This window comes from Parus major, chromosome 14 (genome assembly GCF_001522545.3).
Source record: "Parus major isolate Abel chromosome 14, Parus_major1.1, whole genome shotgun sequence".
NCBI lineage: Eukaryota > Metazoa > Chordata > Aves > Passeriformes > Paridae > Parus > Parus major.
Window position 1 is genome coordinate 3,011,748 of NC_031783.1, and position 20,776 is coordinate 3,032,523.

At 40.5% G+C, this 20,776-nt stretch overlaps 1 protein-coding gene across 5 annotated transcripts in view; it reads left to right on the forward strand.

Annotated features, from left to right (window-relative positions):
• Positions 1–20,776, forward strand: part of KATNIP (katanin interacting protein) — a 56,345-nt gene that overhangs the window by 18,491 nt on the left and 17,078 nt on the right. For all 5 annotated transcript variants that reach the window (XM_015642668.3, XM_015642666.3, XM_015642667.3 and 2 more), the window contains 6 exons: positions 2,979–3,119; positions 7,913–8,798; positions 13,061–13,789; positions 14,359–14,567; positions 18,256–18,319; positions 20,235–20,412. In XM_015642668.3, the coding sequence (XP_015498154.1) occupies positions 2,979–3,119; positions 7,913–8,798; positions 13,061–13,789; positions 14,359–14,567; positions 18,256–18,319; positions 20,235–20,412 (2,207 nt within the window). The remainder of the gene's footprint in view (positions 1–2,978; positions 3,120–7,912; positions 8,799–13,060; positions 13,790–14,358; positions 14,568–18,255; positions 18,320–20,234; positions 20,413–20,776) is intronic.

Consider the following 20,776-nt stretch of genomic DNA (forward strand, 5'->3'; position numbering starts at 1 on the left):
TCATTAAGCCATAATGAACCTGTTACTCTCAGTATTACTCATACATTTATAGATTCCATTATTCTTAAGTAATGAGCTTTTGTATTTCATTGATTAATATATTCCCTTGATTTGTGACTCTGTAATCTCCTCTCTTGAGGCTGAATTCAAGATGCACTCTGGGCAGGGAATATGCTCTTAGGCTGTGGGTGTGGGGTGCCTGAACTGCAGATTCCTTCAGAAGGCAGAGCAGCATTTCCAGTTTGTGTACATTTCAGATCATACAGGAAAGCTTTAGGGTACATTAAAAACCCAGCAGATTAATCAATCTCCAAGCAATGAACATTTTCAACAGAACAAAAACTTGAAATAAAAACTTATTGTGTGGAAAATTCATTTTACCATGGTTAAAACACTTCCATCTTTGATCATTTAGGTGTACTTTTGTCTTTGAGAATACTCTTATTGAAGATGATGGATTTTATTTTATTAGTTTATTTATTACCCTTGCAGACTTTTCAGAAGAGCACTTAAACTGCCTCCTTCCTTGTATTTTGTGATATACTGTAAAAGAAAAAAATGCCTGACAGAATATCTGGTGCTCTCAACCTTTTAGATTAGATATAAGGAAGGATTCTTTACTGTGAGGGTTGGGAGGCCCTGCCACTGGTTGCCCAGAGAAGCTGTGGCTGTCCCATCACTGGACAACTTGGACAGGGCTTGGAGCAACCTGGGATAGTGGAAGGTGTCCCTGCACATGGCAGGAGGTTGGAACTGCATGATTTTTAAGGTCTCTTCCAACCTAAACCATTCTGGGATTCTGATAATATTTAGTAAGTCATAGATTAGGTATTTTATTGAAATTGTTTTCCACAAACCTTTTTGATTCTTATATGCATGTAGAGGTCTTTTAAACCTCAGAATAACAAGGACAGATAAATATCTAACAAAGGTGTTTCTTCCCCATGGGGAACCCTTAGACCTGTCATTCCTCTTCACAGTGCTTGGGGATTCCTTTAGCCTCCATCTTTTACACCTTCAGTGCCCACAAGAAGCAGTGCCAATCTCCCTCAAAATCTTAAGACTAAAGATTTCTCCCCTTTTTCCTTGGTCCAGTTGAAATGTAATTCTGACTCCTTAACATACCATGTTCAATCTGATGGTACAGATTGTTTTTGGGTTAGATTTTTCAGCTTCAAGACAGTGTCCCCAGTCTCAAGTACCTCTTGTGAAGGCAAAGACATGACATCACTCTTTGGCATAAAACACGAGAGTCCTCCACAGTCTCTTGAATTTTGGCATGGATCCATCAAGGTGCCTTGAATTTCTGGTGTCAGATCTTTGACACCTCATGGGGACTGTAACACCTGTGTGGTTGTGTAACCTCATCCCTGTGAGTTATCTCCTCTGATAAACAAAATGATCCTCATGGCTGCCTCTCACTCAGGACACAACACTCAGCCTGGCTCTGATAAACCTCTGGTTTTTTGGAACACCATGTGCAGTTTTATAGAGAAACCAGTGAGAAGCAGGAACAGGTCATTTTGGTGCTGAATCAGGTACCCACCCTTCTGTGAAGGCCCCTCTGGCTGTCAGTACACCCCAGAACCTATTGATTTCTGGGGAGTCAGCTCCTGGCTTGAGAGGTCTGCAGATGCACTGCTTACTAGATGTTGCCTGCAGTTGGGAAAAAGTTTTGTAATCATTCTTGTTCATAGAATGGCTTCAAAAACATGATGCAGCTTTGAAGTTGAGCCCAGAGTTGGGTGAACAGTGATTTGAGGGCTGTCCTTCATTTGTTTGATGTCAAGAGGCTTCTTTATTTTTAAATAGAGAGGATAAAACCTGTCTGGCACCCTCATGGCTGTTTGTGCTCCAAACTGGTGTTAAAAGGAGAAACAGTCTCCCAAAGCTTTTTGAGAGGCTCTGGGGCAGAGACCCCTCAGAGTCTGGATGAGAGAGATGACCATGGTGAGAAGTGGATCTATTCATGATGGCTCTGAGCAGGCTCCAGGGCGCTGTCCTTACCATTGTTAGTCACACAGCTAAAGGACTCTGGAGGAAAGCTCTGTGGTTAATGCCTTCAGGAAAAACTGAAACACTCACTTCAGAGAGAAAAGAGTGGGAAAATACTGTTATCTTCTGTGTGTGTATTGGTGTACTGTGTGTCCCTGAGAACCAGAGGGGAACTAATTAATCAGCTACTTTCAGATCACCGATATGCTACCCACATGTGTATCCACTTTGTGCCCCTGTGCATCTCTGTTTTTGGGTAGCACTGGACATCAAATATATTCATATTCTACATTTTGACTCTGAAGATCCTTCTTTCTGAGCTGCCACATATCCTTTTCTTACATTCTGAACATGTAGAGGTAGCAATTCTTAATGATGCCCAGAATGAGGCATTTCTTTGGCATTTCAAATCTCTTGATTGCCACTTGTATGTAAAATTCATGTTGGGAATTCTGTGATATCTTAGAAAATTTCTAGTGTAGAGTCCAGTATAGCTCTGAGGAATAGACCTGTAAGTGAAGCTGATTATCTGCAAAGCCTGATTAAAATAGAGGCAGGCAGCAAAGTAAAATTCTCTAAGATTCCCCTCCTAAGGGGATGAACCAGAAGCAAAGAAATTGTGAAACGATTGTAGAATGTCCATTGTGCTCAGTGATCCCCCCCTAGTGCCAGCAAAGCTGATTAATTTGATAAAAATAAACTGGGCTTGCTCTGTCAGTGCTCTGAGCGTGCAGATGTTTCCCTGGGACAGCAGGCAGCTGACCTTTAGCTCATTGCCAGGTTGTTGGGAGCTGTCTGGCAGGCAGGAGAGTGGGATTTACTCCTGGGAAATGAGGCTGAGGTTTTGCTCTTTGCGTAGCAGATTTTATGAAACGTTTACTTTTCTAATGGCCGCCTGTTCTGCTGGGGGGTGGGGAGTTAATTAAAACACCCTGCTGGAGGAGAAGGAGCATTAGTGACAGTCTGCTTATCTGTGTTTTTAGCTTCCCAAGGAAAGATGCCTTTGGATGTGCCCTTTTCACCCACCCGTCCAACTTTACTTTGTTATCCGCAATCCCACCCGCTCATGTGACTTTGGTATATCCAAGATCAAGATTTGGAATTACAACACAACAACTCCCAGTGTAAGTAGTCTTTTCTCAACTCCTCTGTATATTTGCTCGTGCCTTGCCTAGGGAAATTCAGTGTGATTTTCTTTCTAAAAGCATGAAATAAAAGTAGATACAATTTCCTGTAATAAAACAGGAGCTATGAGATGTCCCTGTCTGCTGTAAAATTTGCTTTTGTCTTAATTGTAAGTGCTAACAATGTAGTGATAATGTTTTCATGGGCACAATGAGCATTTGCTTTCAAAGCTATTAAAGATCGCTAAAGACCTAATAAAAGGCTTGCAGGTCCTGTCATTAATCCTTTACTGTGGTAAGAAATAAAGATATAAAGGTAAGTGCATCTCAATATTCAGGGCTTTCAGCTGTTTAATCACAATGTAAATAAATAAGTGTTTAAATATGTGTTTTCTGGTGTCTATAAATATAAACAGGCTGACTGCTGCTCAGTTTGGGGTTTGTCACTTTAATGAGAATCATAAAATGGTTTGGATTGGAAGGACCTTAAAGATCATCCAGTTCCAGCCCCTCTCCCTGGGCAGGGACAATTAAAAAGTCCACTACTGTGTGCTCATAATAAAACCAGTAATCTACTGTTACAAGAGAGACATATCATGGCAGATGGCAGATGGTCTCTTGTCTGTGTGTTTGAATGTCACCATGAATATTATTCTTGTTTGTACACTGCAGTGTTAAGAAAAAAATCTCAGGTACTGGATCAAAGAGGATTTGCTGTCCTGGATTATAAATAAGAAGCTTTATCCCTCTGGTTTTGCTCTCATCCATGTTCTTATATAAGCACATATGGTAATTTATACATACGGAAATGGCCATGGAAGGGACAGCTTAAAACAAATTTACTACAACATGATTTATATTTCTTTTCCTGGAATTTTAATAGCTTTTCTCACTAAAACGTGGTCTACAGGATGTTCCATCATCATTAGAGTGTGGGAAAGGGCTGCTGTTGTTGGAGGTAATGGTGTGATTTGTTACCAATCTACTGAATAGAATGCAGGAACTACACAGAAATGTCTGTCCGTGTTTCAAGGCTCTGCTTCTTTAATAACCTGCTATGAGGCAATGTAAAAAATCCATCAAGAGTATAATCCTATGGATTTTGGTGGAAATGCAGCACTTTACCCTTGCTGAAGAAATGTCTCATTATCCTTAAGATGAAAGAATAGTGTTCTTATTAATTCTGTAATTTGTCACGAGAAAGTTTTGTCTAAGAAGTATAAACCCCTAAAATACAATGAATGAACAATTTTCTTCCTGCTAATATAAATCCAGAGCCAGATTTCTGTGTGGATTTTGGGAATAATTTTAAATGCCTTCTTTCCCTCAAAAAACATGAAAGTGAGAGATGTCCAAGTACTGCTTCCAAAAATAGGCCAAAAATTAAGTCAGGCCAGTACTTTTGTATATTTGAATTTCAGAACTTGAGTCTAGAAGGAGAAAAAATATGACTGAAGGAAGCTGTAAAAGTCAGATGACATCATTGTCATGGATTCACTGGTTAATTGAATTACAAGGAAGATCTCAGGCTTCATCTTGTCTTTATTTACTTCAGATGAGACCCCCCCAAAAAGGAAGTGATTTTTAGTCTGCAGGAAGGAAACAAGTGTAAGGGCAGCCAGTTTTTTTCATGTTTATCTGCAACAGTCAGACATTTTGCAACTACATAATACAGCATTGAAGTTGCATGGTTACTTGGTGCTATTAAAACTTTTTTCAAAGATCCAGTCTAATGTCTGTTGTATGTCTTCACAAAACTGGGAATGGAATCAATACCAAAATGCCTTAAGGTCTTAGTTGCTCTCCAGTTAAATAAGTCTCTTCTTCAGGTGGTTTCTTGTGTGTTTGTTCCTTTTGTGCCTGTGTTCCTGTCCATTCTCTTGGGGTTTTTTTTCAGTGCTGGATTACCCCTGGGGTGCATTGTCTGTAAGGATGCAGCAGCTTTCTTCCAGCACAATCAGTTTTGTAGAAAAATTTTCTTTGGTTCTTGACTTCTTTCCTACTGCTTCTTTTTCACACTTTTCTGAAAAGTCAGGCAGAAGCAATTTCAGGTCCTCTGTCCAGGAGGAATTATCAGAAAAGCGCCTCTGGTTTTAAGCTCTGTCCTTTGTGCACAAATATGACAGAAATGGCCAGAAATACCATCCCCATTTTCTCCTTGGGAGGCTCTATCCCAGCAGACACTCTGCGAGGGCTGAGGGTGCAAGCTGGGAAGGAACATCAAATGGAACCAGAATTATTTTCACAAAATATTTTTTCTTCCTGACACTGCTCATCCCTATCTGTTTATTCTGAGACACTGTGCCCTTTTAATTACTCTTGCAGGAGGGAAAAGCCCTGCCTTGGATGAAGTGTTTGTTTACAGGGTGGGATTACTCCTGAGGAAGGGATTTTTCCAGCCTCCTCACGCTTGAGGAGAGCTGAGCAGTGGTGCTGGGGAAGCTGAACTGCCAATCTTTTCCACCAGAACAGATCACTAAGCAACTGGAAACTCAGCAGAGGGGTGGGAGGGAATAAAAAAGAGCAGTTCTTAGTCTTGTGCCTGCATATGTTTGTTCTTGGAGTCTCTGAGATGTGTTGAGATTTTTCCTCCCTGAGGCTCAGTCTGCTCAGGATTTTGGTGCAGATTTTCATTAGCTCTGCTGAGCTATCAGCTGTTGGAACGCCTGTCCCAGTCCAGTCTGTCTCTGTTATCCCAGAAATACCTGGCTGCTTCATCTTGGTACAGTTCAGACACCTTTTCTGCTTCCTAAAATATCTATCCCAGACATTCCACAACATCAGAGAGTCTCCCACTGACTGGAAAACTAGTTTTGAAGTGAGTGGCTCTTTTTTGGGCTTGACTGTCCCCTTTTCAGGGAGAATGAGCTCTACTATCTCATTTTGTAGTGTTTTCTCTGTCTACCTGACCTCCTCTGCTGCTGGTGAGTGCAGTGGGATTTCAAAACAAGTTGTTCTTAAGAAGTTGCTGATTTTAATTTAAAAAGATGACATTGACAAATACTTTTCAAATGTATATCTGTATTTTTGTGATCCCCTTCAGTTTATACCTATTTCCAGGTAAAAATGCAGAACAAAGGGCTGGGTGTTCCTAACACCAATAGAGATGGAATGTTATGGAGAAATATTCCAGTTATCCCAAATTCAGCTGTGAATATCCAATATCTCTAGCATTTAAGCAGTACATTGGCAGTTTAGATATACAGAAATTTTAAAAATAGCATTATTGGGACATCCTGATAGTCTTTCTCTTCCCCATCGTAGTTCCAGGCAAAGACATGCAGGTAGTTTTCAACAGATTGCAATTATTTAATAATGTAATTATTGAAATGTTTTGATCCCCAGTTAGATCAACCTAGCACAGTGTTCCTCATTCAAGGTGAAGAAATATCCTGTTTTATGGCAGACTGCATCAGCACAGAAATACAGCACTGGATGATCCTACAGGAGTTCCACAGGCAGCCAGGCCATAATGGCCAATTAAACTGGGTTTACAGCTGTTCCCTGGGAACTCAGTGAAAGTTATCTTTTTCCTATCAGGAATGTGTCCTGCATTCCTTCACCCACTCCCCTCCCTCACCTGGAGCTTTCTTGTCACACCTGCATCTTCTGCTTTTCCTCTGGGTAGGTCCATATTGCATTTTTTGGTCTCAGAGATGTTATTATTGGGAAGGCAAAAGGATGGAAGCTATGAAATCTTGTAAGGCTTAAACAGTGTGTTCAGGAGTGGAACCAGAGACTTTTGTGCTTGGAAGGGAAGGAGTGACTGGTTTAGTCTGGGAGCAGAGGAAAATTTAATTCAGTTTTCAAGGAGAACTGACAGGCTGGAGATGAGAAAGAGGGATGAAACTGAAACTTCTTACTTTCACAAAAAGCTTCTTAGTTTTCACAAAAAGGAGGAAAGAACAGAGAGTCTCTGAAAGACTCCACGAGATGGACAAGTTAGAGAACAGAAAGGAGATGGATTGTGTCTCATCTTCTATATTTTCTTTGAAGATAATGGTATTTTTGTCAAGAGGGAGAAAAGGTTATATTGAAATGGTGAGGAGAATAGAAAGAACATTAGTTCTAACTTCAATGGAATAAAAAAAAATCAGGTATTGGTGAGTGCCACAGAGAAGGAGAACATAGAGATAAAGTTGTGAGTGGCAGAATTGTGTCTGAGATAAAGGTCTGCTGTTTAAAAGGCTAGTTAAGTGTTGGAATAGGCTATCTAGGCAGATTAGTTGAAAACTGTTAAAACTAGATTTCTTCACAATGCTGTACGTTATTTTACATTCTTCAGTGGAAAGAGATGGACTGGTTGATTTTTTTTCCTCACTGTACTTTCTAGCTCTGCATTTCTGTGACTCTGTAAATCTTTTTAACTCTGGTGGCTTTGATCTGGGTGGTTGTTGGCTGTGGAATATGTCGTGAAAGTGGTGAATCTTAGAGCTCCTGAAGCAAAATCTGCCTCTGGAATTTATATCCTGATCAAATATAATATATAATTGTACTTAATCTAGGCTTTTCCCCTCAAGCTTTTCTAAATAATCAAACCTTGTCAGACAAAGTGGTTCATAGCAGTGTCTAGCAGGGTTTTCAGTACTTTAAAAAAAAAAATCTTATATATTCCACAGTATTTTTTAGTAGTTTCAACTTTAGATTAAAAAGCAGTCAAAAGCATGTACTGACCCAGGGTTTAATTGTTTTCATCCGTGTATTGATTAAGTGTTTCAAGTGTCAGAGTCCCAGAGCTGTGATATCTAATGCTTGAAAGCTTGACTGAAATCTTCATACCTTTATTTTGGTAGGACCTGGATGTTGGAGCAAAGAAGGTGAAGTTGTATGTTGATGAGCACCTTGTATTTGATGGTGAATTAGAGAGAGGCTCTGGAGATTTCCTTGCTGACCAGAACACTACAATTGACCTTACAGATCACAAGCAAGATACCTCAGCATCTCCCTCAGCTGAGAGGAAAGAAGGAAATGCACCTGCAGGCCCAGAGAAGAAAACAGACCCACATTTTAAATGCTCAGAATCAAACAGTGCTTCAGTGAACTGGAAAGCTCTGCCAGAAGAAAATCTTCTTGAGCCTAAGATGAATTCAATCAGCTTTACAAAGAAAAATTTTTCTCAGTTAGAGGATGATCTAAAAGTGTTCCCATCTCAAGTTTGTATAAAAGATGCCAAAGAGGAGGCAGCAGCAGAGCACGTTCAGTCTGATGATGAACTTTGTTTGAGTGAGCAAATGGAAAAGTTAACAGGAAGAAAACTGACTAATTCTGCAGGTGCAATTCCTTCTTGGTTACAGTCATCTTCCCAGGTAGCACAGAATAATCAAGTTACTCCCAGTAGGCAGAAGCCTTCATGGCTTGCTACGGAGCAGAATTTCAACTCAAGGTTTCAAACACAGCCAGATGAAACAAAGAAAAACTTCTCAAATCTGATAAACGAGGATGTCAAATGTCAGAGGCATGAACTGGGAGGACCCAATAGTAGAAATGCAACTGGAGATGGGAGATCACAAACACTGATCAGAAAGGATGCTGATGAGGACTTGGACATTTTTGACCACCTTTCCAACAAAAACTGCTGCAGTTTACAGAACCCTCTGAGTGGAAGGAGAAGTGTCATGTGTGGTAAAAAACCAGGATTAAACTCTACAAATCTTGGAGAAGATGATTCTGCTCTCAAAGGTAAGAAGACACAATAGCAACCTCAGTACAAGTGCTGACATGTTCTCCACTTTGCAGAAGCACAAACTCATTTTGGGTGGGAAGGGACCTCTTGAGATTCCTGAAAGTTTAGACAGGGCATATTAGTTTGGCTATTTGTGATATTTTCCTTGTGAGAATACTCAGTCTCTCTCCTGGTCTTACACCTGATATGAAACACTCTTCAGGAAAATTTACATTCTGATTTAGGGGCTTTTAATTTATTTGGAGCAGCTGGAAGACTAAATTTCAGTAAATTATGTTCTAAAATTTGACAGTCCTGCAGACAGCAAATGTTTGCTAATATCAATTAAAATCTACAGAAAGATAAAGAAGATTGCATCCCAAATTTGCAGAGCTTATTTGTGTAGTAGCTTTGTGTCTTTCTCAGTGAGAATAGATGCTCAATATATTTATTCAGAGTGAATGGAAAACTACCCTTATTTTTCTTCTCTGCTCATACCTTTACAAACCTCTCCCTCAGACGTCTTATTTATAAATAAATAATATAAATAAATTTAGCTGTTGTCTGCTCTGTGCTGTTGATTATCCTTGTTTTCCTTCCCCAAACTTCCTGTTGGAGGTGGAGGATACAGATTTGTGGAGTTGTGTTCTGCTTGTGGCAGGATCCAGCAGTTTGTCCCCAGGGAACAGTAGGAGACTTGTGCAACTTCCCAAGTTCTACTTTATCCCAACATCTGGCTGTCCATGGCTATGAAATTTTCAGGGCATGAATAATATGATAATATTTTTGTCTTTAACAAGTGTAAATAACAGAAAAGTAGAATTTCTTACCCACAAGTTCTACTTTGTCTCTTTTTCACCCAACACACCATTGCTTGGGATATATTTTTGTCTTCCTTTTTCAGTTTCAAGCTATGTCACTCTGACTCCTGGTTTTTGGACCCTTCATGCCCCTTCCTTGGCATTCTGTAATTCTTCAGCATTCAGTATCTTGTCTCAAATGAAGAGTTTAATACAACAAGGACAAGAAGACCCAGAGAATTGGAATAAGATGTTACAAAACTACAAATTGAAATTTTGGGGCTGATTGGACATCAGAAAAAATTACATGAATATGTATCTTACTGTATATTGAATTTGGGTGTTTGCATGAAAGTGAGGGTGAAAAGGGACAGAAAATGTACCTAAATGAAGGAGTGCCAGTTCAAATTCTACTGCAGATACTGCAGGGATTTTTTCAGACCAAGGTGAGGAAAATGGTTCTTTCTAAACTTAGAATGTCTGAATTTTTCCTTGTCTGACCTTCTGTGGAGAAAACAGCAATTTCATCAGTGTGTCTGAAGTTGTACCTCGAAGAAGAGAAGAACAGCAAAGTTTGGAATAGATGCCACCTGTCCTTCACCCACCCCACTCCCTGCAGCCCATTTACTGTTTCACACATTTTACAGTATCTGTTACATTAAAACCTTCACATGCTGAAAGCTGTAAATAAATCCCACCTTGGGAAGTTCTGTTCAGTTGTGAAAATGGAGATAAATTAGGAACTTCAATGTAAACTATAAGATGAGGGTTATAATTTTTCAATGTAATGCCCTCTGATTTTGTTCAGAGCCGGTTGTCCTGTGGTGCTTAAAGCTCCTGATGTGTTTTAGTCCCTGGGAAATTGCAGCCACCCAGCAGCTTTTGTTCTCTCTGCTGTGTGTGCAGGCTAAAACCATCTTCAAAGTGGAGCTGAGAGAGCTTTAACAACAGGGAAACCTTTTAAGTGTTTCCCTGAGAGTGTTGGATTTTAATTGGCCTGGGGCTGGGAGAAGGACAGTTCCCAGTGGAGGGTGGGACAAAGGGAAGGCTCAGAGGCTCCTGTGGATGTCACAGCATGGCTTTGGTCACTAAATGGTTCACAAGAACAACAGGAATTAGTAACAGCACGTACAGGCTTGTCTCGAGTTAATGTTGCTATAAAAACATCAATTTTTCTTTGACAACCAGTTTAATGTGCCAAGGAAATGGTGGGAGTACGCTGATAAAATTTGCAAATTCCATATAATTTGGTTTATTATGAGTTAAGGAGATTGAAGAACCACACAGAACGATGAACTTGAGGACTGGAGCAATGGAATGCAATTCACTAGAATGCTTGCAGGCTCATCTGGGGACTAATAACCAAAAATTAAGTTGTAAGCTGAGTAATCATCAATTGCAAATGACTGAGGAAGAGCAGAATCACGGATGAGTAGCTGATAGCAGATTGACTGAAATGCTGGTGTGAGCAGTGATTGGAGCAGTGCACTCCCAGGATGGAGCAGCAGAAGCATTTTGGGTACTTGGGAAACCTCAATATCTCAACACAGGCACTTGTGAGACCTCGGTTGGAAAGCTGCAGCTCTGATCATCCATTTTCAGGAAAGCTGATTACCAAGTGGAACAGATACAGAGGAGAGCTTTTAGAATGATTTGGGAAATGAAGCATGTGATTGCAGCACGGAAATATGATTGCTGTTTATAACTGCAGGGAGTAAAAAAAGATATTAACACAACAGAGGGAGAAGAAAGGTGGTTTTTTTCTATGTAGTCTTGCCCCAAAATGTAGTCTACTGAAGTTTTGAGAGGAATTGTGTGGTGTGTGTTGCCATCAGAAGCTGAATTGGTGGTTCAAGACACTCCTGAGCCCAGAGGGGACTTGGATGTTTGGGGTGTCATTAATAAATAATGCATTTTAGAGTCTTAAAAAAGCCACACCCTGTAGGCCTGCAGCCATTCTGCTTTTGGGCCACCTCTGCTTTCCTTTCAGAGCTCCACTTGTGTTAACACTCCTTAAAGTAGTTCATGAAATTCTTCACTTCCCATTGCACTAGAGGGGCTTCAGAATTGTAACCTCTAGACTTTGGAAATACTTCATGTTTGAAAAAAAAAAAAGGGAAAAACCTTCCCAAACAAGGATGGTCAATGGTTGTTAAGTACTCTCATCCCAAAATCTTCAAGATTTGACGTTTTCAAGGGGTAAATATATGTACAGTACCTTGTCCAGGTGAATTGTGAGGCTCTGGGTTGTATTGTTGGGATCACCCACCTCTTGGGTATCTGTACTGATAGTGATGTGAGCAAGAAAGTGACTTATAAATGTCTGATGTTCTCTGAAATATGAACCTTTCCTTCATGTCTGCATTTTCCTTGTGGTGTAAGGAATGGCCAGGTTGGTCTCCAGGCTTTCAGTCTGGAACCCTTTTCTAGGTAGTTTCCCGTCTGCTTTAAAATTCTTAATTTTTTTCTCACGTGGCCCCACTGTAAATGATTATTTGCCATGGATAGGTTTGGAACATTGCCTCTTTCCAGTGTTTCCAAAAACACAGTTAAAAGACTTGAGCAGTCTTTTGGGAAAACTTCATTTTGCATTTCACAGCAATTGGCATTTATTCTTGATAACCATTTGTTTTAGTACCCACCCAAGGACACTGTACAGAAGTAAAATCTGGCTCACGGGCCCATAATTGTTTAGTACTCCACTTCCTTTTCTTCATTTATTTGAGGAAAATACTTGAGTGACTGCTTTATTGAAAATCTTGGTTATTATCTGTTCTTAATTGTTTTGAGATGGAAATGAAGCAGTTCCCCAGTGCAGCCATGAGGAGAACATGCATTGCTCCCACTGTGCCCCTGTGATCTTTTATCCTCACTGCATTCCCATTGGATAGCTTGTCATTATCCTCCTTCTACACCTCACAATTGCTGAAAAGTGGGAAAAATATTTGGACGTTACCTGCCTAGAATGCAATGCTCACCTCATCCTCCCTGTCTGCTGAACCTACTCCTTTTCCCACCACTTTTCTTTATATACCTGTGGCTCATTTCAAGAGGAAGAACCAGCTTTTCTCTGTAAAGCTTTACATTAACCAGTTCAGCCATTTCCAGCTGCATGAAAGACCTGCAGAAATGCAGAGGGATGATTTAAACTCTTGTGACAGCCACAGAGTAAGTATCACTGGGCAAAAATCCCAATTTCTTTAAGGGCTGAGGCAAGAATTTATAGCCTCAAACTTAGTTGCAGTTTGTACCATGGCAGAAGTTCTGCCCCTCCACAGGTAAAAGTGATTTTGTTCATTGTATCTGAGTGGGGAAGAGAAACTGGGACATGTGGCCTTCATGGTAGGGAGGCAAAGTAAAAGTGCTGCTGTCAGAGAATTCACAGTCAGGGACTCGGCATCATTCTGCAAAGTCAGTGTTGGAATGGTTTGCTCCCAGTCCTGTTTGTACATTAAATATCTTTGTGATGTTGTTTTCAGATGAAGGCTTTCCCATCAAGGACGTAGCAACCTCTAGAATGAAGTGGTGCAGTGAGCAAGAGCACACTCTGCAGGAGTCCTGGAAGTCCTTGGTGAAATTTAATTATTCCCACCGTGGCCGGATCTCGAACATGGATTTTCAAGGGGATATCTTTGATGAGTTTCTCCATCAACAGAAAATCAACCGGCCTGGAGAACATCAGAGAAAAGAGGGACTGCAAACACTACCAAAGAGGCAAGAGGAAGAAAATTCTGTGGAGATACAGGATGGAAGTGATTTCAAAATCCCTGTTTTACCTTGTGGGCAGCACTTGGTGATAGACATCCGAACAACGTGGGGAGACAGACATTATGTTGGTCTTAATGGAATTGAAGTTTTCAGTTCTAAAGGACAGCCTGTTCAGATTGCAAAAATAACAGCTGAACCCTCTGACATAAATATTTTACCAGCCTATGGAAATGATCCCAGGATAGTAAGCAACCTGATAGATGGGGTGAATCGGACCCAGGATGATATGCACCTCTGGCTGGCACCATTCACCCCTGGAAAACCTCACTTTGTCTTTATTGACTTTGTGAATTCCTGTCAGGTAGCGATGATCAGGATCTGGAATTACAATAAATCCCGCATCCACTCCTTCCGAGGTGTGAAAGACATTATCATGGAGTTGGATGAGCAGTGCATCTTTAAAGGAGAGATTGCCAAAGCCTCAGGAACCTTGTCTGGAGGTAGGCTATCATTTCTTATTTTGCTTGTGGAAACAGCAGTACAATACAAACAAAATACATTTAGCTTGTTTGTTATCACTTTCCACTTCAAAGCAAGCTGGCACTTTGTCTGGTGTTAGATTTAAAACCATAATGCAAAGCCCATTAATGCATTCTTCACTGATACTGGGGATTTTAGCAGCACACAGAGCTAATCTCCATTTTTAACTATGTCTTAGCAACAAGTCTGTGTTTCAATCACATCAGATAGACATTAGAAATTTCAAACTTGCAGCTTTTTGCTTGTTTTCACATGCATGGTCTTTTGGAAAAGGTGATTCAGAAGCTTTTTTCCCCCATTTTCTTTTATATGTATTTGAAATCTGACTGAATTCTCTGTGTTTTTTCCACTGTGCAGTATAAATTTGAGAGTGAAACACAAATTATAGGCATAGTCAGTACCAATTTGCCACATATTATCTTTAAACACTGCTGCAAATTAAATGCAAAGAAGGACCAAAAATAATTTTTCTCATTCTTTACATTCCTTTTGCATTATTTCTCCATTTAATTCTGTGTGTTGCCTTCAGCTCCAGAGCACTTTGGGGATACCATATTGTTCACTACTGATGATGATATTCTTGAAGCCATTTACTGCTATGATGAGACATATGATGGAGAAATGGGAGATTCCAGCTCCCTGAGGTATGAGGAAGAGCTGAAGAGGCCAACAACTGCAGACAGGGAGGGAGATGAGAGACCTTTTACACAAGCAGGGTTGAGAACAGAGGATCAACAGGTGGGGGCCTCTATGTTCAAAACTCTCTATAAATGTCTGTTTGAAACATGGAAGTAATGGACACATTTCCAGGCTGGAATAAAACCACAGAAGAACTAACACAATTATGACTATTTGAAAGTTTTTTTTTTCACCAGATCAATAATTTATGCTATTTTTTTTAAAGCCCTAAAGGTCCTCCAAATGTTGGTTTCCCTTATTAATTAATAAGCCTACTTCTTCACTTGGACAGAGACTAGGGGGAGTTCTTTATGATTTGGGTGCTCCTGAAGGTTTCAGCCCTGTCAGTGATTTTCCCCATGCATTTACTCCTGTCATGAGTAGCTGTGCTCCCTGGCACTCCAAATCAAAGGTTTTATCATATTTTTCATATTGCTGATTTCTTCCTCCACAAATTAGGGATGTCTCTTCCTCTCAACCCTTCCCTTATTTTTCCACTTTTTCTTTCTTTGACTAGCATTGTCACAGGTTTGGGTGTGTTCTGCAGCATAATTTTATTTATTCCTTTTTATTTATTCCATGCAGGAGGTATTCCACTCCTTGGAAAAAGGCTGTATTTCCAAGCACTTGAGCTCTTGCCTTATGCCATTCCAGCCCAGCAGTCCAGTGTCTGAGCAAAGATCCCACAGGATTTTCTCAAGATGATGTGTGACAGGCTTTGCCCTGTTTTCCTTAAAATTTTCTACTTTCTCAGGATCTTCCTGAGCACCCTCTGTTGCATCAGTGTGGTTGTCTTTTTCTAGGGTTCACACTCTTACTTGTGAGTCTGTCAGGAGACCCAAAGGTAAATCAATCCAAATTCCAGCTGCTCCAGCCAAAACCTTCCCAGGGATATGTGGTTCCTAATGAGCCTTGTGTGGTTGCCAAACCTTCCCCTTCTGTCTCGACCTCTTTATCTTGTGGCTCACAAGACAGGAGGAGATCCAGTGGTGTTGGAATTTGATCTCACTGTTAAGACCACAAGTCAGTGGCTCTAACCTTTGGACTTCTGCTGTAATTTTGATCTCATCTTTGCTTGCAGTATCTGAAACTGCTCAGAACCTTGTGCAGTGCACGATTTCATGAAGACAAGCTGAAGTTGACCTTTCTTTTCCTGTTCATGTGCTTATTGTGAGCATTCACCAGGACCTCTTCCATGGCAGAAGCTTGACCCTGGACTGTCTGGTGCTTGCTCAGATACAGGCTCTGCTTTTCATTTTGCTGTTCAGCTCTGATGCCCTTCACACCCCTGTTCTGACTGTGAAACTGCTGTATCAGCGGTGGAACAACAAAAGCTGTTGTGACTGAGCCATTGATCTCCCTGTCACTGTGTATTTGCTGGTTCCACCAGGATTTCTGTAGGGGGATGTTTATGCTACCAGAATGATACAGATCCAGTGCACAATTTGTCTTCCCCAGCCTAACATTGTCAGAGCAGTATTGAGCAGTTTGAGCATTCCCTGCTGTTGATCATTCCCCTTTATTCCCTGTTGCACGTTCAGCAGATGAAATGGTGTGTTTTACTAAAAACTTCCCAAAAGCTTGTACAGAAGTGGCTTACTTTTCTGTCAGTGTTATCCATGGCCATCTCTCTGTCCACTCTGAATTCAGGAATCCTTAACATGTTTATTTTTTAGCAGATCAGACTGTGGCTACTGCCCTTGATTCAGCTCTGGGGCCAGTAGTGGCTGCTTAGAGAGAATGAAAGAACAGCACAAACACAGAGTGGTGTTGCTCTGAAACACTCATTCAGCCCCTTGAAATGTGTCTCACAAGGATTTTCTACACTTAACCTCTGTGTTTAATATCCTGCCACAGATTTTTATTGCATTAATTCATCCACCAGCTTTTTGAACCCACGTGCACTTGTAAAATTTACAGTGCTCCGTGGCAAGTTTCCCAGCTGAACCTGCATGGCACAAAGAACCTCCTTCTGTTTGTTGCTAGTTTCATTTAATGTTCTCTAGGTTTTGTGTTGGAAGAAACAAAACAATTCTTCCCCACTCCCTTCCTCAAGCCACTCAAGAGATTTATACCCCTGTGTTAGCATTCTAAATCTTTTCCAGAATGGTTGCTCCTACTTTAGTTATTCCTCCCAGGGAAGGTGTTGGACAGTGTGGTCAGGTGTTAAGACCATGGTAATACTTTCTACTTTTTATTGGTAATACTTCCTACTTTATATTGCTTTTCCAATAACTCCTGTATTATGGTGGTGTTTTGTTTTAGCTGTAAGAATCTAAGAACACAGGTAGGACAATTCCTACTAGCAGAAGTAGTTAAAATAATAGAAAATGAGACCATATCTGAAAGAAAATATATTGGGCATCAGTGGAATGGAATCATCAGGAAGGGATCTGAGCAGATAAGAAAGGGAGAAAAGAGGTGATAAGGTGCCTTGGCACAAATGGTTTCTGGTCTGCTAGGGAGAGCATTGTTTTGCAGTCAGTAAATGCAGTGCCTTTTATTGTGTCTATGGGTTTTGATTTTAAATAAAGTTGCAAATTTTAATTCCCAGACTGGTGTTTTAGAATAGTTCTGAGCAACAGAAGTGGTTTGTGAGAGAGGTACCCCAGTGGGAGGGATTTTCCATGGTTTAGATTCTGTGTTTTTATTTCAGAGCCCATTTCTTGTTCAGTCTCACCTGAATTACCTTGACTGCCCCAGGGACATTTGCTGCCACATGAAGGATATTGCAGTCTGGGAACACAGGAGATCCTGGGGATCAGTGGTTAAATTGCAGGGATCTAATGGAACTGTAGGAGACAAGTGTTGACAAGTCTTTATTTATTTTTCTTAGGCACAGTGTAGATCCATTTGATGTATTGTGGATGACAGGAGGTTTATTTCTAATGATGAATTAAAGAGTAGGAGTCTGGACTTCTAATTTCCTGTTTGGCCTTTTGACTACTAATGAGGATTGAGCTGGTGTTTTTATAGAGCTACTTAGAAAAATGCTAGGATTTCATTCTAATCTACTATTATTTATTTTGGAGCCAATACTGGTATATGTGAAATTAGGATTGTTTTCTCTGTGTAACATTTTTACATTTGTCCACAGAGAACAGGATTTGCCATTTTATCACACTCAGTGAAGTGAATTCTATCTGCAATCCTTTGCCATTTTTGTCTTTACTACCCTAATTGGCCCAGTGTGATCAGCAAATTTTGTCATCTGTTTCTTCAATTTTCTGAATAGCATAGGCAATTTTTAATTAGTATTGCCAGAGCACAAGCACAAGGTTTTGGACAAGTTTGCTTGTTTGTTCTGCCTCTTAATTCCTGAGAAGAAATTGTGGTGGCACTCTGTGGTCTTGACTTCCTTCCAGACTCCTTGTCTCTGCAACAGATTTGCAACATATTGCAAATACAGCATATTATCACTTGCTGATGGCAGTTTGCAAGGAAATAAGTGTGATTTAAGGATTTCAGCCTCTTTCAGAAGAGGTAGCTCACACTGTGGAGTCTCCCATTTCACATTTCTATATGCACTATGCAATAAACCTGCCCTAATAGTCTTGGCTTTCTGAGAACCCACCTGATACTCTACATTTTGGGTCATGTTTTCCATTGTTTGCAGGACAGCCTGGGTGGGGAGGCAGAGGGGAGATTGATACACAAAAAGAAACAGGTACAAATATCAGACTTTATAAGCAGTTAATGTAAGTGTAATACTGAACCTGTTCCTTGCACCTGTTGACTTTCTTTTTAGGTTCAAGAGCCAAACTCTGTCTCTGAATGCATACCAAAGGAAACAGGAATATTTACTGGAAAATGTAAGTTCTTACATTTACTTCTTGCTTAACCATCCTTCCCAGACATGTTTTCAAGGAGGATCTGATTTGTCAGAGCTGCACAGCACTTTGTGACAGATGCCAGGTCTAGAATAAAGAAGAGTAATTGAATATTTAAGGCAGAAGCTTTCTTTGCTATGGCATTTACAACATTATATTGTAACAGTTGGTTTTTAATCTCAGAAAAGTAACATTAGCCATTTGTCTAGTCCCTGAATGGGATTTCTAATAGCTGTGTCCCTTACCCAGTAATTCTCTCCCAATCCTTTGTATTTATGTAGACTGACTGAATTTTTTAGATTGGATTGACAATAGAAACCCTAGAGTAAAGCTAGATCAGAGTGTTATATCCCTGCCTAAGTACCTGATTTATTATCCTATACCAAACCAGCTGTCTGAGGCCTTTCACTTGTTGTCCAGAGAATTTCTGGGTAGCCCAAAAGCTTCAGGAGCCATTCCTGGTCCTTTGACAAGAATTTCCAGCAGGGTGTTAGGAAATTTTTTTCACCCTGAGAACAATCCAGCACTGGATTGGGAGGGTTTGGAGTCTGCCAGCCTTGGAGACAGGAAAGCTTCCCCTGGATAAACTCCTGAGAGCCTTGATGCTGGCCTTGTTCTGAGCTTGGAACTGGATTAGGCACCTCCAGAGGTCCCTTTTCCCTAAATCATCCTCAGATTCTGTGAAGGAATCCTAAACTCTGGGGAATACTAAATCTGTGTGGATGGCTCCAGTGCAGCTTTCCACTGGAGACCAGAGTGATTCTCCTGAGAACTCCTGCCTGCCTGTACCCTGAGCAGCTTTAGTCTCAGCACTGGCCTTGGGAGCAGTGGCTGCTGGCACAATAGCCAGAGCTGCAGATTTGTCAGCTGACAGAGCTGTTTATTTCTTTGTGTCCCTGCAAATGCTGATGAGATCTTACACCCAAGTGAATCTCTGTGTGTATCAAGACTTGCTCTGGCTTTTAGGGGTAGCTGCACTGGGTGGCTTAAGAGGTTTCATGCTTGTTTGTTTTACAAACATCATGACTGCTGGTGTTTCTTTAGATATTACCCAACCTGATTATTTGAGGGTTTTCTGTAGTGTGTGAAATGAAAGGTATTTTTAATGTATTGAGATGGATTTTTATGGAACCTGATCAGATTGGGATTTTACTTGTTATAGCTGTAAATGCTATTTCTATCTTTTCAGTAAGGCATAAGACAGGTGGAGAGGAGATTCACATTCAGCCTTTTGTGCATCCAGCTTTTCTTTCCTGTTTATATTCTGGAGATACAGCCTAATCAATATTTCTGCTTCTCACTGATGCTGTCCCATGAAAATACTTCCATGTGTCCAGTTCTGATGTGAAGAAAATAACTTAAAAACATTTGTAAACCGAATTTTTTCTTTGCTTTAAGTGTGTGTAGGTGTTCTCTAAAAATGTATGGATTTCTGAGAGGCTGGATTTATGTGAATCTATACAGTCACTTAGCTGGTGAAAGATGATGGATAGACTTCAGACTAATGGGTCTTCTCTGTGTCTGCATGATCACAAAATCTGTCATGGAACTGTTTAAATCAGTGTCAGTGGCTGGCTGTCAGTGTGCAGTCCCAGTAACGAGGCACTTGGGAACGTGCTTGATCAGCACTTGTGTAATCTCAAGTGAACAAGGTGTTGGTAGCACATTACAGAGCTCTGACACATTAAAAAAGCTGCTGTTCTGTGGAGGTGGACAAACAGAGCAGGAAATACCTGATTCCAGCATATAAAGTTATTTAATCTATACAAAAATATCCATGCTGCTAATCATTGGGGTTTGCACTCATGTTTATATTGGGTACAATAATACTTGCTACTAACCAGTGAGTTTACAGAGACATTAAATATATATAAATATTAAATATTCTTTTATGTAGGCCTGCAGCTGAACTTTACCATGACCTGGGGAGACTCTCATTACCTGGGACTGACAGGACTTGAAGTGATAGGAAAGGATGGTCAAGCATTAAAAATCAATGCAGAGCAGATTTCTGCTTCACCCCAAGACTTAAATGATCTTCCAGAGTACACAGGAGATTCCAGAACGTTAGAAAAGTAAGTAACCAAAGACTTGGGCTGCTTTTTACATCAGATTTTCTAAAATGACAGATTTCTATAAACTTCTGTTATGTTAACACATGTTAATGTGAACATGATTTTCATCCCATCACTGCTCATTCTTGGAATTCACAGGCTGTCCAGGAACAGCTTGTTGTAGAAACATGAATGAGATGTTTCCAAAAGATGGTGTTTGAGCTGGGAGATGAGAACATGCCTGGTTGGTATTTCTGCCAAGGACTTTCCAGGAAGAAATGTGGGTGTTCTTTAGCATCTGTCTGTGCATATTGAGTGATATTTATGCAGGATTTCTGGATAATTTCAAGGAAAACTTTCACGTTAGCGAAGAGTGAAGATGTGT